General features: G+C 35.5%; 1 protein-coding gene across 1 annotated transcript; it reads left to right on the plus strand.

The window, feature by feature from the left end:
- Positions 1–660: 660 nt before the first annotated feature.
- On the plus strand, positions 661–13368 carry LOC103712463. The gene is made up of 14 exons (XM_008798994.4): positions 661–966; positions 2527–2582; positions 2711–2885; positions 3122–3223; positions 3807–3878; positions 6248–6364; positions 6479–6556; positions 6737–6799; positions 6892–6988; positions 9341–9419; positions 9496–9707; positions 10198–10343; positions 10518–10640; positions 12969–13368. Exons 1-14 carry the CDS (start codon positions 880–882, stop codon positions 13119–13121), a joined length of 1560 nt encoding a protein of 519 aa, XP_008797216.1. The 5' UTR covers positions 661–879; the 3' UTR covers positions 13122–13368.
- The last annotated feature ends 946 nt before the right edge of the window (positions 13369–14314 follow it).

Raw genomic sequence — 14314 nt, forward strand, 5'->3', positions numbered from 1 at the left:
TCAAGATTCGTAGCCCCAAACTGCGCCACTTCTAAATACATTCAAGTAATTATTAAATCTAATCTTTTAAGGTTGTTTTTTTAAGAGATTACAGTTGTGACATGTCATATTCTGCACCTAGGTACATAAAATATACATTCACACCATAAATTTTCCATATCAACTTTTGTTATTCCTAAAAGCTTAGTAGGAAATGTACAACAGATGGAACATGCAGCTAAACAGCCTGGAATGATCTCAGCACTCAGATATTTAACAATTTCAAAAAAAAATAGACAAGGGTACTCAAAGATTCGGACCTTTGGGGAATCCAAAATGGCCGATCCCCCAACGGCCCTTTGGGCGCCCCGGGCTGACGTAGGACCTCCCCTGTTTCCCAATCATAAAGCGACATGCGTCACTCATCCAGTCGCTCGCTCAGCTCCGCCTTTGACCAACAACAACCCGTCAAACCACGAGCCCGCAACGGTTTTTCCTCTTCTCCCTCTCCTTCCCCCGCTCTCTCCGTCCCCTACAGGAAACAATACCCGCCCCCGGAACCTTGCCCCCGGTTTTATAGAACCGAAGGTCAATATTGGCATTTACTCTGAGTTCAATCGGGAGAAAAACCGGTTGAGATGGTTGTGGGGAAAATTCGGGGTGAAGGTAGTTGTGGGTTTAGGGTTAATTATTTATTAGGTTTTTTTTTGGGGGGGTTTTCGCTTACCGCTTCTTTCCCGTCCGAACGGCGGAGATCCCGGGCCGTATAAAACGGCCGAGCTTCCTTCGCTTCGTCCCCTTTTCCTTCTATCTCTCTCGTGTCCATGGAGGTGTGAAGGCGTTGGGGTGGTGGCTAGGGCTTTTATTCTTTGGCGAAATCGTGGGTGAAGGGAGGAGCAAATGGCGGCATTGGAGGGTCTGGATACGTTCTTGGCGGCGGCGAGCAGAGCTTGTTGCAGTCCTTTTGCCATCTTCATCCAGATCCAGGTACATTGGTACTCCGAGGCCGCTCGATCTCTTTCGTTTTCTTTTCTTCGTCCGCTTGGTTTAGGCTCCTGGATCTCAGTAGTTGGTGTTGCTGCTTGGATTTTTTTTTTGTTTTGCTCTGATGGTAGCTTTATGTTATGTTTAATTTTTTTTTATTGATAGTAATGTGGTTTGGATGCAAAAACGACCTAGCTTTTTATTTCCTCGTGTTTCTGGTTTTGGTTGGCTTATATTTTAGGAGTATTGGATTGATCGGATGTTGATCTTTGTTTCTGACTCTTTGGTCCTGACCTATGTTTGTTGTTTCTAAAATAGATTGGCCTAAATCACCTTTTGGTTTTAAAAAAAAATCTGTTTGTTTAGTTCCGTTGTAAGATTGTTCGCTTGCGAAATTGTGTGATCAAATTCTTCTTTATGCTCCTCTCCATGTTACTGGTATATTGAGATTCGGTATTAAGGACTTTGTGTACCTAATATCTCATAGGTATGATCCAGTGGCGATAGACCAAGGCATGGTTGCACCTTTGGTATGGCATCATGCCTTAGAGCCGCAGTTATATGGGGAACTCAAAATATATGTAGCTATGCTAGGAAATGGTCCATTCTATGTAGATCCATTCCATTGATTATAACTGGATATGCATGGATCTCAAATTGAATTCACTAATTACATTCTTGTCAGGCAAAAACATTGGATTGTTTAGGTATGTAGCATCATTTTCTCTCTCTTTCTCGCTTAAATGACTCAATCATCCATATTAATTTGCATCAATATTATACCTTTTTGCTATTGGTGGTCATTATAAATTCTATATTTCTACACATTCAAGACAAAATACAAATTAGTCGAAAAATATGAGAATAGATCAAGTCCCTATAAGATGATGAAAGTAGCCTGAAGATGCACAAGTATCCATTGTATGAAAGTATAAGAAAATTCCACAATAGGAGGTGATAGAAATTCAGAGCTCGTTCTGTTCTTTCTGAAAGGTAATATCTGTTATAATGAGGCTGTCCTTCCACAGAAATGCTTCTTGATATTCTCTGCTTGCAAGCAGTTGCAATACTTGAAGTGCCTTTCATGTGATTAGTGGCCAGTATTTAGGTTATAGTCTAAATGTGCATAGGAAAATATAGCTGTTTTCGTTTTCAGAGGCACTCTTCATAATTTGTGGATTTAAATGAGGCACTTTTAAGCAAAGCTATTCTGATTCAAAAGTTAATTATTTTGGAGATTGACCATGCTCCTGTTTATGATCTATATGTTCTCCTGAATCTCCTCTATTAATGACTTGGTAAGGCTAAAAGATTGCTTCTTTTTTTTTTTTTTTTATAAATACATGCACTTTACATTATAAAGTTGTCTCGGCTGTGTTATTCTCCATGAGGCGGTATTTGTCTCTGGCAAAACTTCGTGGCCTCCCGTTTCAACCAGAACTTTATACTTATGTATGCAGTTTATTTTTAACAATCAAGATTATTTTATCTTTATTTGATTTGGCAACTTACACATGGTGAGTTTTAAATGATTAAAGAATTCATTTTCTTCTGCATTCATAGGGTTGTGCTATCTGTTTAATCCTTGCCATCGGATGGAGTTTTGCTGCCTATGTCAGGTATGCTGATCCTTTAGGACATGGTAAAAGTTAACTATTAGCATGTCCGCTATATTACATTGCGAGACATCTGACACTTGATAGAAATCAACCAAAGATTCAATATATTTCTTTTTGATCTTTGTCAGGAGTAGAGTGATACGGCACATGAAGCATAACCTTGAAGGTGGAAATAGTTTTGCATTTATGTGTGATGATATCAATGAACTTGAGCACTCTGCTCAGTTGATCTTGCCTAGGGTGTCGGTTGTCATGCCTTTGAAGGGCTTTGGAGAACACAATTTGCAGAACTGGAGAAGTCAAGTGAGTTCTAAATAATTTTCCCAAAAGCTCTCTAGGTAGTATCTGGGAACTTTTGCTTGTCGATGGAAAAAAAGGAAAGGGAAAACACATGCCATTTGTTGCTTCTCCGAGTCCATGCTCTTAGATAAATTTGAGAAAAAGTGTTCCACTCACGCTCGAAAATTAGCATGTCTGTGGTGCACATACTCATCTGCATTCATTGAGCCTCATACTGTTTCATAAATGTCTTCATACAGATCACTTCTCTTTATGGGGGCCCTTTGGAGTTTCTTTTTATAGTTGAAAGCATCGATGATCTGGCTTACCATGCTGTATCTAAGCTGATTTCTGAATTTAAGGTATGGCACAACTCCTCCAACTAAGCCTTCTGCTCTTCATACAAATAAGAGCAGTTTAACACCACTGCTGTTTTATTCAGTTGTCAACTAGCTTACCATCTCTATCTGCAATCATTGTTTTTTAAAATCTCTATGTGTTATTCATTTTTAAAGTTAAAACTTGGATTTACTTATCTTTCAAAATTTAAGGGATTTTGCAAGTGCAGAAGAACTTAGGCTTTTCCGAGTTTTTAAAAAATTATGACCCGAAATTATGATTGGCATGGGTAACAGGAGTGGCTTTTAAAACTTTTGTTCCGTATTTAGTTTTGATCTACTAATACATTTTCTTATTTCTATAATCGGAGTCTGATTATGCTCTTCTTTGTTTAGTCCTACAAACATACATTACATTACACTTCCCATTATATATAATTGTCAACATCTGCATCGAAGTATTAGCATTATGTTGCATTGTTTTTTTTTAAACCTCATTGATGTTTCATATAAATGACTTTCAAATTATAACGGTGTTTGGTTTTCTATGTGTTTGATCCTTTATCTTGTTGCATGTCCTGACAATATAACTCTTGATCATTTTCAGGACAGTGTTGATGCAAAGATTATTGTAGCTGGGTTGTCAACAACATGCAGTCAGAAAATTCATAATCAGTTAGTATGTAAAGTGTTTATACCTTCTCTTATTTGTAAAAATATTTGCCAAATACTGCTTAAACAAGATATTGTTTTATGTTATACTTTTTTACTTTAATTAACTTTCAAAGTTGCCAAGACTTCTCTTAAGGATTTTGATGGTGAAGTTTCATTGGAGACTTAGAATTTTGATAAGTGTATATTTTGTATAGGTACATATCAAAATCTTTAGATGAAAGATTGGAGAAGATAGAAGAAATTATTGATGGGGAATTTGTAAGGCAAAAGTTTCCTATCAAGATTGCGGCTAATGTTACGATATGTCTTAAATATCAATAAACAAAAGCTTATATGTTATTCAACATTGTATAAATTTTTTGATTATACTAAATAAAATGTTATGCCCTGAGACTTGAACTTATTTGAATCCCAAGATGTGAATCAACTATGGGTGCAAAAGTAATGTTAAGATTGCACGAACCATAGGATCCAATTGAGCAGAACTAAAACTGTATTACAAACCATAAATCTTAGATGAAATCCAACTTGAAAGATTGAATGTAACCTGTTATACACAATACAATACTTTCGAACATAAAAACAAACCAAAGTCCCCTTTCATTGAAAAGGTGTCACCACAGCTATAGCTAGTCATTTTGAAAATATTTTGTAATAGTTGGAATAACAACACAGCTCAATTTGTAATTTATCGTGTTCAATGGAGTTTAACTTCCACTAGAAAGAAAATACAAACATAACATATAAATCCCTGTCATACAGAAATTGTTATTGAAAAGTTAAGCCGAAGTTCAGAGTGATTGTAAAATGAAATAGCAAAATTGTAGAATAGAGATATTGTGATGATCAAGGCGCAACTTCATAAAGAGTTCAAATGATTGACATGAGAAAACATTTTCTAATAAAGTTCCATATATTTCCTCGATGCTACATGCATCCTCAGTGCTAATGCAAATGGGTGCACATGTCCTTACTGATAACTCAGATGAGGCAGCATAACCTAAGAGCTGAGCAGTTGGTAATTTAACTTTTTCTTCAGAAATCAAGCTGCCCAATATCTATTTACCTATTTAAACACCACATTTTCCCTTTCTATTTTAGGTTGTCTTGATTCTTTTATTTTACTAAAATTTACCTATCATCTTGAAATATAATGTCCAATATATAAGAAGCTTGATTTCTGCAGGTTTTTGTGGAAAGAACTGCAGTTATTTGAAATTTGAATTGTTGTATGTTGTATGTTTTGGGTTAAGAGTAGGGGATAGAAAAACAATTTGAATTTAGGATTTCTGCAGAGTGTTATGTGGGTGCACAGGATTTTCTTTAATTTATTTTAACAGAACTATTTTGGATGAATTGATCTTTCAGTAGAAAATAAAGAGAATACAAGATAAAGGGGTGGGTAACAGTTTAGCTAGGCTAAAGTATGATGGAAAAGTTCTTGTTTTCCTAAAGGAGGAGGATAAAATTTTAGGGTAAACAACTCGAGAGAGAGATTAATATGCAGCCTTGTGCAACCAAAATACCTAAACATTACACCTTGGATCGAAGGAGACACAATCGCAAAGCATGGAGTTTCACCACAGAATGAGAAAACTACTTGGCTTTATATATAACTGCTTGGATTTATATATGTAAACTGAAATTTATATAGGACTTTTTATCGCATTCCAAACGCACAAATGCAAAAAATGGAAAGCACATCTGTTTGTATAGGGCTCAAGGAGGGGATTCAATGTATGAGTTAAGGTTTATTAGCTTTTTGTTGAAGAATCTCACCTTCACTAGAAAGGAACAAAATAATGAAAGAAAGAATTTACATAATATACATCCCCATGAAATTCCTGTGTATAAAGATATTAGTTCTAACCAAATCAGGAGCTTAAAACTGACTATAAAAATAGTCCCAAAATACAAACATACTAAAGGACATTAAAATAAGGATATCTAAACTCTAAAATACTCTTGGTACATGTTGACCTAAAATTGGAAGAACTCAATAAGTTGAAGGAGTGCTCCTACATCACTAAGGAGTAATTTGTAGTGCATCAGGAGATGATGCTAAGAGCTACACTTATGAACCATACCATGACAATCCTTTGAAATGATATTTTCTAAGAGCTGTTTCTTTGCTACTTATCATCATATGGAAGGTAGTCTCGTAATAAATTTTTTGCAAATGATAGTTGCAACTACTGTTTTGACTATTGTATTTTGAATGCTTTAAGTTGTCTTTTCATGCTTTTAATTGTGTCATACTATCTCTAATTCCAAATGTGCCAACTATTCTCCCATCAGTTGAGTTTCTTTGTTACATCTAAATACTGTAGCAAAGCATAGTGATGCAAAATATATGCTGTCACATTAATACAGGTTGGTGTTGAAAGGATGCATAAAGAAAGCAAGTATGTTTTGTTTCTGGATGATGATGTTAGGCTGCATCCAGGGTCAATTGGGGCCCTTACAAAAGAAATGGAGAAGAACCCTGACGTACTTATTTCTCTTGTTCCTTACTTCTGTTCTTAATTTATTATTTACATTATTGTAATTTGGATCCTTCAATGGCACCATGTAGATATTTGCTTTCTTCGTTTCATGGTACAGATATTTATTCAAACTGGATATCCTCTTGATTTGCCTTCTGGAAGCTTGGGGAGTTATTGCATATATGAATATCATATGGTATGATGCTTTTAAAATGGCAATTTTGGTTCTTACATCTTGTTAGGTACCTTGCTTCTGGAATCCTAATTTAGAAATGTGGTGTCTACCATCTATTTTTTTGTCCCACCATAGTTTAGAACATTGTTTTTTTCTTATTGTTTCACCTTGTGATTACACTGATGCATAGTATAACTTCAGCCTTGTTCAATGGGTTTTGCAACTGGTGGAAAGACTTTCTTTTTGTGGGGAGGCTGCATGATGGTAATATTTTCATCTTAGCTTTCTATTACTCCTGTATGGAAATGTGAACCAATTTTCAGCTCTTGTAATTCTTATCTTGTTTTATCTTTTAGATGCATGCCAAAGATTTTAGAAAGGACTCGTATGGTGTTGTTAGTGGACTTCGAGATGGGGGATACTCAGATGATATGACCTTAGCCGCAATAGCTGGTAATAGTTGGGTCTCTTTATGCACAGAATCTAAAGTTTACCCCTTCACATTTTTTTCAGTACTTAAACGTTCATATGCACCCTTAGCAAATTTTTGGTTTCACTGCTGATTTTCTTGTTCGAAAGGGTGAAGTAGATATCTGTTAGCCGAGTCAATGTCTAGTGTGGACTAGTAATTCCATAATAATGCTCATCTCAGTCCAGTTAATTCAGAAGAACGAGAAATTCAACATTTTCTTTTGCTTATCCAATTATGAATGTACAAGATGAATTGCTGACCTTGAAAGATTGAGTAGTGCATCCATGTTCCTGCAAATTTCTAAAATTTGCATGTATACCCTTTCTTATTTTGCTTTCATTTCTCTCCTAATGTGAATTTGGCTAGGTTAATAGCTAAGCCTGTCAGTTAAGTTTTTTTTTCCTCAATTATGTACAACTTGTTGAAACTTCAAGGCAAATATCTGAAATTTTGTGCATACATGTACTTTTCATTTTTCATGTGTGAATTAAGTAATTGAGCACTTCTTTGAGATTATATATGCCAAAGTCCTTTAAGGGATGTAATGGTTAAAATAATATGGTTATCATTTGGACATATATGCAAATTTTAAATTTTGGAGGGCCATATATTCAAGTTTCATGTTTTTAGGAAAATATATGTGAACTTTCACCCTTTAGGGGGACATAAGCAATTATGCACTTCTGAAAGGTATACATGCAAAAAAAACCCCAAAAATAATTCTAGGTTCTTGATGTAATATTAAAATTATGAGTTGAAATACAACCACAAATAAAATAAGAATGGTCTGAAATCTTGGTTTCAATTCTATTTTCTGTTGGGCCCATCAAGTATCTGCTATCAACTTCGACAGGTTTGGTTCAAGTTTTGGAGCTTAGCCAGCTAACTTAGAAAAGAAAAAGAAAAAGAATCATGAACATAGAAGGCAAATGTAAAATTAGTCAAGAAGTATATATCACACAACTTTGCACTGTATTTGTTTTGTTTGGAATCTTTGGATTGATAGTTTTGGTGCTCTAGGATTTTATACTAAAACTATAAACAATTATAAAAAATTTAGAAACCATTGAGAATGTTAAGGAATCATATTATGATGAATTTGAAATATAACATATCATCCGGCTTTTGATAATAATCCAATTGTTTAATACCTAAAACGATAGCCTATGCGTGTAACAAACACAAGCATAGGATGCCAAGGATTTGCACGCCTATGTTTTATACATAGCTGGTTCGAAGCTCAGATAAAGGAGGGTTAAGGTAGGTTGACGGCCGGTGTAAAGCCATAAACTATAACCGGAAGAAAGGAGTAGATTTTATACATGTAGAAGGAAAGAGGGATGAAGTAGTGAGGAAGAACTTTTTATCTCATCATCTCTTAAAAAGCATGGAGCTAAACCGAGTGGAATGGGGAAAAGGATTCATGTAAGCGAGGCCAACTAGTTTAGGATTAAGGCTCAGTTGAGTTGTATTATGTACCAAGTACCAACATATAAAGATTTGTCTACGGATGCTAATTGCCTGACCAAGCAGGTTGATCTCCTCATACTTGTTAGTTGATCTTCTAAGATTCATGACAAACCCTTCTACTAAAGATGGCTTGGAATTTGACCAAAAATTAGATGCTTGCAATTAGGCTTGAGAGCTAGTCTCTCAAAGTTTAAGAAGCACTCTTTGGTTATTAAATCCAAATCTGTATTAGATGGGATAAAGCTTATTATTGGTACGGTTAAGGTTATTCACTGATGGTAAGTGGTAAAAGAATCAAGTTATAATCAGTAAAATACATATTTATGGATTTCATTTGCATCCATGTCTTTTCAATGAACTTAGATTTATGCCGTTATGTAAAACATTTATCTATTTATGTAGAAGTTTTGGGTTGTCACTCCGAAAGAACAGAAGGTTCTGGGAAGAAGTATAAACCATGGAGTTTAACACTATAAGCTCTATTCAAAAGAAAAAAAAATCCCTACTATAAGCAGATGAATTTTGCATCAGGTTTGGTAGTATGCCATTGCTAAAATTACATCAAGGTGGAATCAGAAGATCTGCATATAAAATATGCCTTCTTTAGGATTAATATTAATCCTCCCAAGAATGAGATCTTGTGTAACAAACAGACATTCTAAGAATTAATTTGTTCCGTCTGAAAACCATATTGGAACTTATGCTAATTTTATACCTTTTTCTTCTTACTTTCAGATGTTGACCAATAATTTTGCCCAAAACTTAACCATGCTGTTTGGTCAAGGATATAATTAATGTAAATATGGAGAGGGGTTGCAAATAATCCTGAATTTTCTGAACTAATTTAACCCATTTATTTGCAGGGCAACATAAGAGGCTTATTAGTTCACCTCCAGTTGCTGTCTTTCCCCATCCCCTTGCAAGTGATCTTAGCTTTCCAAGGCGTGTAATTTTTTCTCTCAAAATTTCCCATAACAAATATGCTATTATCTTATAATAATTTATCATTCTTTTGCAGATACTGGAATTATCTAAGGAAACAAACATTTGTTCTGGAATCCTACATATCTAAGGTTAACTGGCTGATGAACCGTGCACTGTTTTCTTCACACTGCTATTTATCCTGGGCTTTTGTTTTTCCATACTTTATGGCAATGATACATCTTGCAACAGCTTTAAGAGCACCATATAGTGATTCTCTTTTGAAGGAAACATCATCCTCATCTTGTGGTGAGCATGCTACTTACTCTTTTTTAAGTTGGACCTGGTAAACCGGAAAAAGTCTCTTTACATTATTGCATATGACTATGCTTTTTCTTTGTTTGATGTTTTCATTGGGGCGGGGGGGGGGGGGGGTTGTATTCGTGAGTGGTGTGTCCCATCTGTTTCATACTTCACATGGGATGGAATGTTAGCTGAAAATAGGTAATTTCAAGAATAAGCAGAAATTATCAAATTGATCATTGGAAGTTTGACATTGTGATGTTTTTGAAAGGATTAGATGTTTATTATTTAATTGTTTCTTGTTCATCTCCTCCAGCTCCTTTAGAGGATAATCCCACTTCTAACTCATATTGATCAAATAAATTGATAGAGGCAGATTATAATAGTTGCCTGTAACATTCATTCTCCAAAAAAAAGTGATAACGCTCTTTTAATTTTCTGGCCTTGATTCAGTAAAGTTAATCAGTTCTTACAGGATGTTAATTGCTTCATTCAGGTCTTACACTGGCTGGCTGCTTGTTTATATGCACTATTCTCGAACTTGCTTCAATGTGGAACTTGACAAAAGTGGAGATCTATTTGTGCAACTTGTTATCTCCAGAGGGGCCAAGGGTCTCACTTGGTTCATATAACTGGGGACTTGTAGGCATCTCCTGTGCTTCTTGAGTTGTTGGGAACGGATAATATTTCTCTTCATTTTAAGTGCAGCATAGAGATAATTAGATTTATGGAAACCAGTATATTTTGCTCACCTTAATTTATTGGAATTTGCCTGTATGTATCTAATTCATGTTGACTTGAATATTTTGTGAGCAGGTATTTATTGCTATGCTGGTAGACAACTTTTTATACCCCATCTCAGCAATGAGATCACATCTTACACAGTCGATAGACTGGTCTGGTATTCGGTACCACTTGAAAAATGGAAAGATAAGCAAGGTATGCGATTCAATTTCACCAAGGTTTTGCTTTTGGATATGAATCCCAGCTAGAAAATCTGTTAATAGTTTTACCATCATCTATTGTCATATGTTCTGCAACTTGACATATCTGACTTCATGACGTTGACATGGGTCATTCGGAGGAAAAAATACTTTAAATTATGTAAAAATAGGACCACTTTCACCTAATATTACGTAGAATTTTGTGTTATTAAAAACTAAATTTTGGAAAGAACTAGTTGAAGCTGTCATGAACCAATTTTTTGCTAGCTGAATAGCTACACTAATTCACACTACTTTCTTATGGCTCCTTCGGCTATCAACAAAATTGTGACAGAAAAGATGTTTGTATCCTTCTCAAAATCTGTCCATTTTGTCTTTTATTCTCAAGAGATAATTTTCAAGATTGTATTGACTATAGGTTAGTAGCCAAAATATAAAATTGTAATGACTGGTTTTATTGAAAAACATGTAAAAGTTTCCACTCACTAAGGCTCTGTGCCATGAAATCAACATTTAATGCTATCCCTCTTGGCAGATATGCAAGATCAGTCTGTACGACTTAAGGGATACTTATATCCCTTGTTCATCAGGACATGGGGATGTCAAAATAATTGTAGTTTGACATAGTATAATGGGGATAATTGCTCAACTAATGGCAGACTTTTTGGCTGGAGAAGGAAAATTGAGAAGATGATAGAGCAAGGTAGTGATTTAAAAAGTTTGACTAACTATTAGTGGCTGTTGAGAGATACTTCCACATAATATTCCATGCTTTTGATGGAATAAGAATGATAATATTTTCAGCTTTGTTGCTTCCTACAGAGCATATGGTCATTTCAATAACACTAGCGGCCATGTGTTCAGGATGTTACAGATCGATAATTATAGGCAAACCAGCTATACAAAGGAGGACGTTCTGATTATATTTATATTATAATGAATGATATGGTAGGAGCTTCTAAATATCTAGCTAATTTTTACATTGCAAAAAGAGTTGGTGCGATATTTTTTATAGCCCATTTGCTTCGAATTGTTTTGCAATATCCTTGATATCCTCTACAACATAATAATGTTTATTCTCTACTCATATGCAAAAGAATAGAAGAACATAGCAACAAGGAGACTGCAAATGTGTAAGATAACCGGATATGAAAATGTTGAGATAGATGTGGGAGTGGGACAAATAAAGATAGTTAAATACTATTTTGGCAATGGTTAAGGAGAAAGGGATGTTGAAATTTAAAGATTTATTAGCCTGCTAACGGATAAAAACTAATAAGAAATTATAATAAATCTATGGGGAAGGAAACAACAATATACAACAAAAAGTGAGCTGTTCCTATTTTAGCTCCTCTGATGGAAGAACCATTTGATTATTTCGGTAACTTTGGTTTATAGAAGAAATGGTTTTACAATTCCTAGTCATTGATGCAAAGAAGCAGATTCTATGACATGAGGAATTTACACTCGAGGAAACTAATAAGTACTTGAGCCAGCAAAGGTGTTAGAAGAAGACTGAGAGATACTTGAAGAAAGATAATGTTCAACATTGCTTAATATTTAGTTTAATCTCCCTTTAAGAACTTGAGTCTATTTAGGTGTAATACATGCAGGAGTGGGTTCATGAATTCGTTGTTGAAGTCCTGTAGTATTTCAGTTTCTTCACCGTACAATCAGAATAGTGGGATTGTGTGCTTTGGGACTTGATTATTTCATAGATCCAATTGTGCAATTGAAAATTCAAAACCTAACGAAATCTAGGACCGGTGGCACTTAAAGCAACATGGGTAATCAAAAGTATTATCATTGTGCAAACAGATATGCCATGTAAATTTCTTATCAAATATATGCCATCTTTGTTCACAAATGTTGGTAGTCTCCTAGTTAAGATAAACACAACTTCATTTCATGTATTGTTGTGTAATGTCTTGTATCCACAGATATTCACCAAAGAAGCATTTGTAATTTAGGACGCATGATATTTATTGTATACCGGTGAAAGAATAAAAAATGGTAAAAACAAAGAAGAATATTAACTATCACATAAATGTATTGCTATCTTAGAATGCAAATCAAGAAAACTAATGAGATATTAACAAAAAATGTCTTTGTTCTTTTAGCATCAAACTAATAACATTAATTCTCTGTTTCCTTACTGGCTGCCTGAATGACAGATGCCTCTATTTCAGCCTTAAAATTCTGCCAAAAATCTGCATTTGTGCAGATAATTTTTGCAAATTTTTCTTCATTTTCCTCATTGCCTTCAGCTACTAATAGATTTGTTGGGTTATTATTTTTGTTTCTTTTGTTGATTACTCTACAGATTGAAAGGTCCAAGGAATATGGCTCAAATTTAACTGACCTTGGAGGAAAGTATCTGTATGGGAAAAGGTTATGCCCTCCTAAAGCTTCATTTCTTAGCTCTTTGTCAAGAAGTCTGGCACAGTGGTGCCAACCAAAGAAGTACGATAGCTAGAAGCCTTGGCATGTAGCAGAAAATCAAGAAGAGAGTGCCCATTCTTCATTTTTCTTCCAGCATTACATTGTATTTTTCTTTCTTCATCCTTTTAGTTTCTAGGAATCCCATTCAATCCATTGATTCTTAGTGTTCAGCTGCGTTTGCTGCATAGAGTTCGTACTGGTAATCTCCTGTTACATGACAGATGTATACAAGCAAATTCATTCAAGACAATAAGATGCTCCATCTTTGGCTCTTTTCTCTTTGTTATTTAATCTCCGCCGGTAAATTAAGTCTTCCAACTGCACTAGCCAGCCAACAGAAACAGCTGAGTTGCTCTCTCTCTCTCTCTCTCTCTCTCTCTCTCTCTCTATATATATATATATATATATATATATGGTGAAGCAGATGGTTTACATCTTATACATGAGGACTATAAACACATCCAGTGGCATCAGAATATATTCTATCTCTAAGCTCTTGAGGGTAGTCTGTAGTGGTGGTCCATAAACAAGAGGAATGGTGAGCCAGATAAGAAGCCACTCAATCAGCAGGCCTATTCTCCTCTCTGTAGATGTGAGATGCTCTAAATTCAGTCAGTCCTTGGATCATGCACCGCACATCTAGAAGTAGTCGATGTACTTTTGCTTAGTCTATATCAGTCTTAATTTGTCTGCCTATCTCCTTTGCTATATAATGTTGCCGAGCTCTAGATCAGATCGTCCCAACTTGTATGCCTCTTCAAAGCCTTGGATGGTCTTAGTCCAACGAATCAAAGCTTAGCCCAAACCTTAACAGAAAAGCTTCAACCCCTTCATGTTTGCAGGTTCTGCTTCTGAATGTTGTCTAGGTGCTTAATTTTCTAAACCACTGCAGGATTGGCACTGTTGGAGGCATGTCCCAGGACGTTTACATGGGTTGGTGCTTAGATTGTTAGGTAGGTAAGGTGTCACGACCCCCGCCCCGTTCCCGGCGGGCCGCCGCGACGGTCCTAGGGTGCGGGTAGGCATAAGGCCACCAGCCACCACGTAGAACCCTACTACCTATCAATCATCCATAAATTCTGAAAAATTTTGGCATGATGCATGCACAAAATGATCACCTTTCCTATGGTGACCTGTCAGGATTATCTCAATACATATAACACACTACCTGTCAGAGCAGTAATCACATAATCTGTCACATAATAAACCTGGACAATATATAGCAAT

Source organism: Phoenix dactylifera, chromosome 7, assembly GCF_009389715.1.
Source record: "Phoenix dactylifera cultivar Barhee BC4 chromosome 7, palm_55x_up_171113_PBpolish2nd_filt_p, whole genome shotgun sequence".
NCBI classification, from domain to species: Eukaryota; Viridiplantae; Streptophyta; class Magnoliopsida; order Arecales; family Arecaceae; genus Phoenix; species Phoenix dactylifera.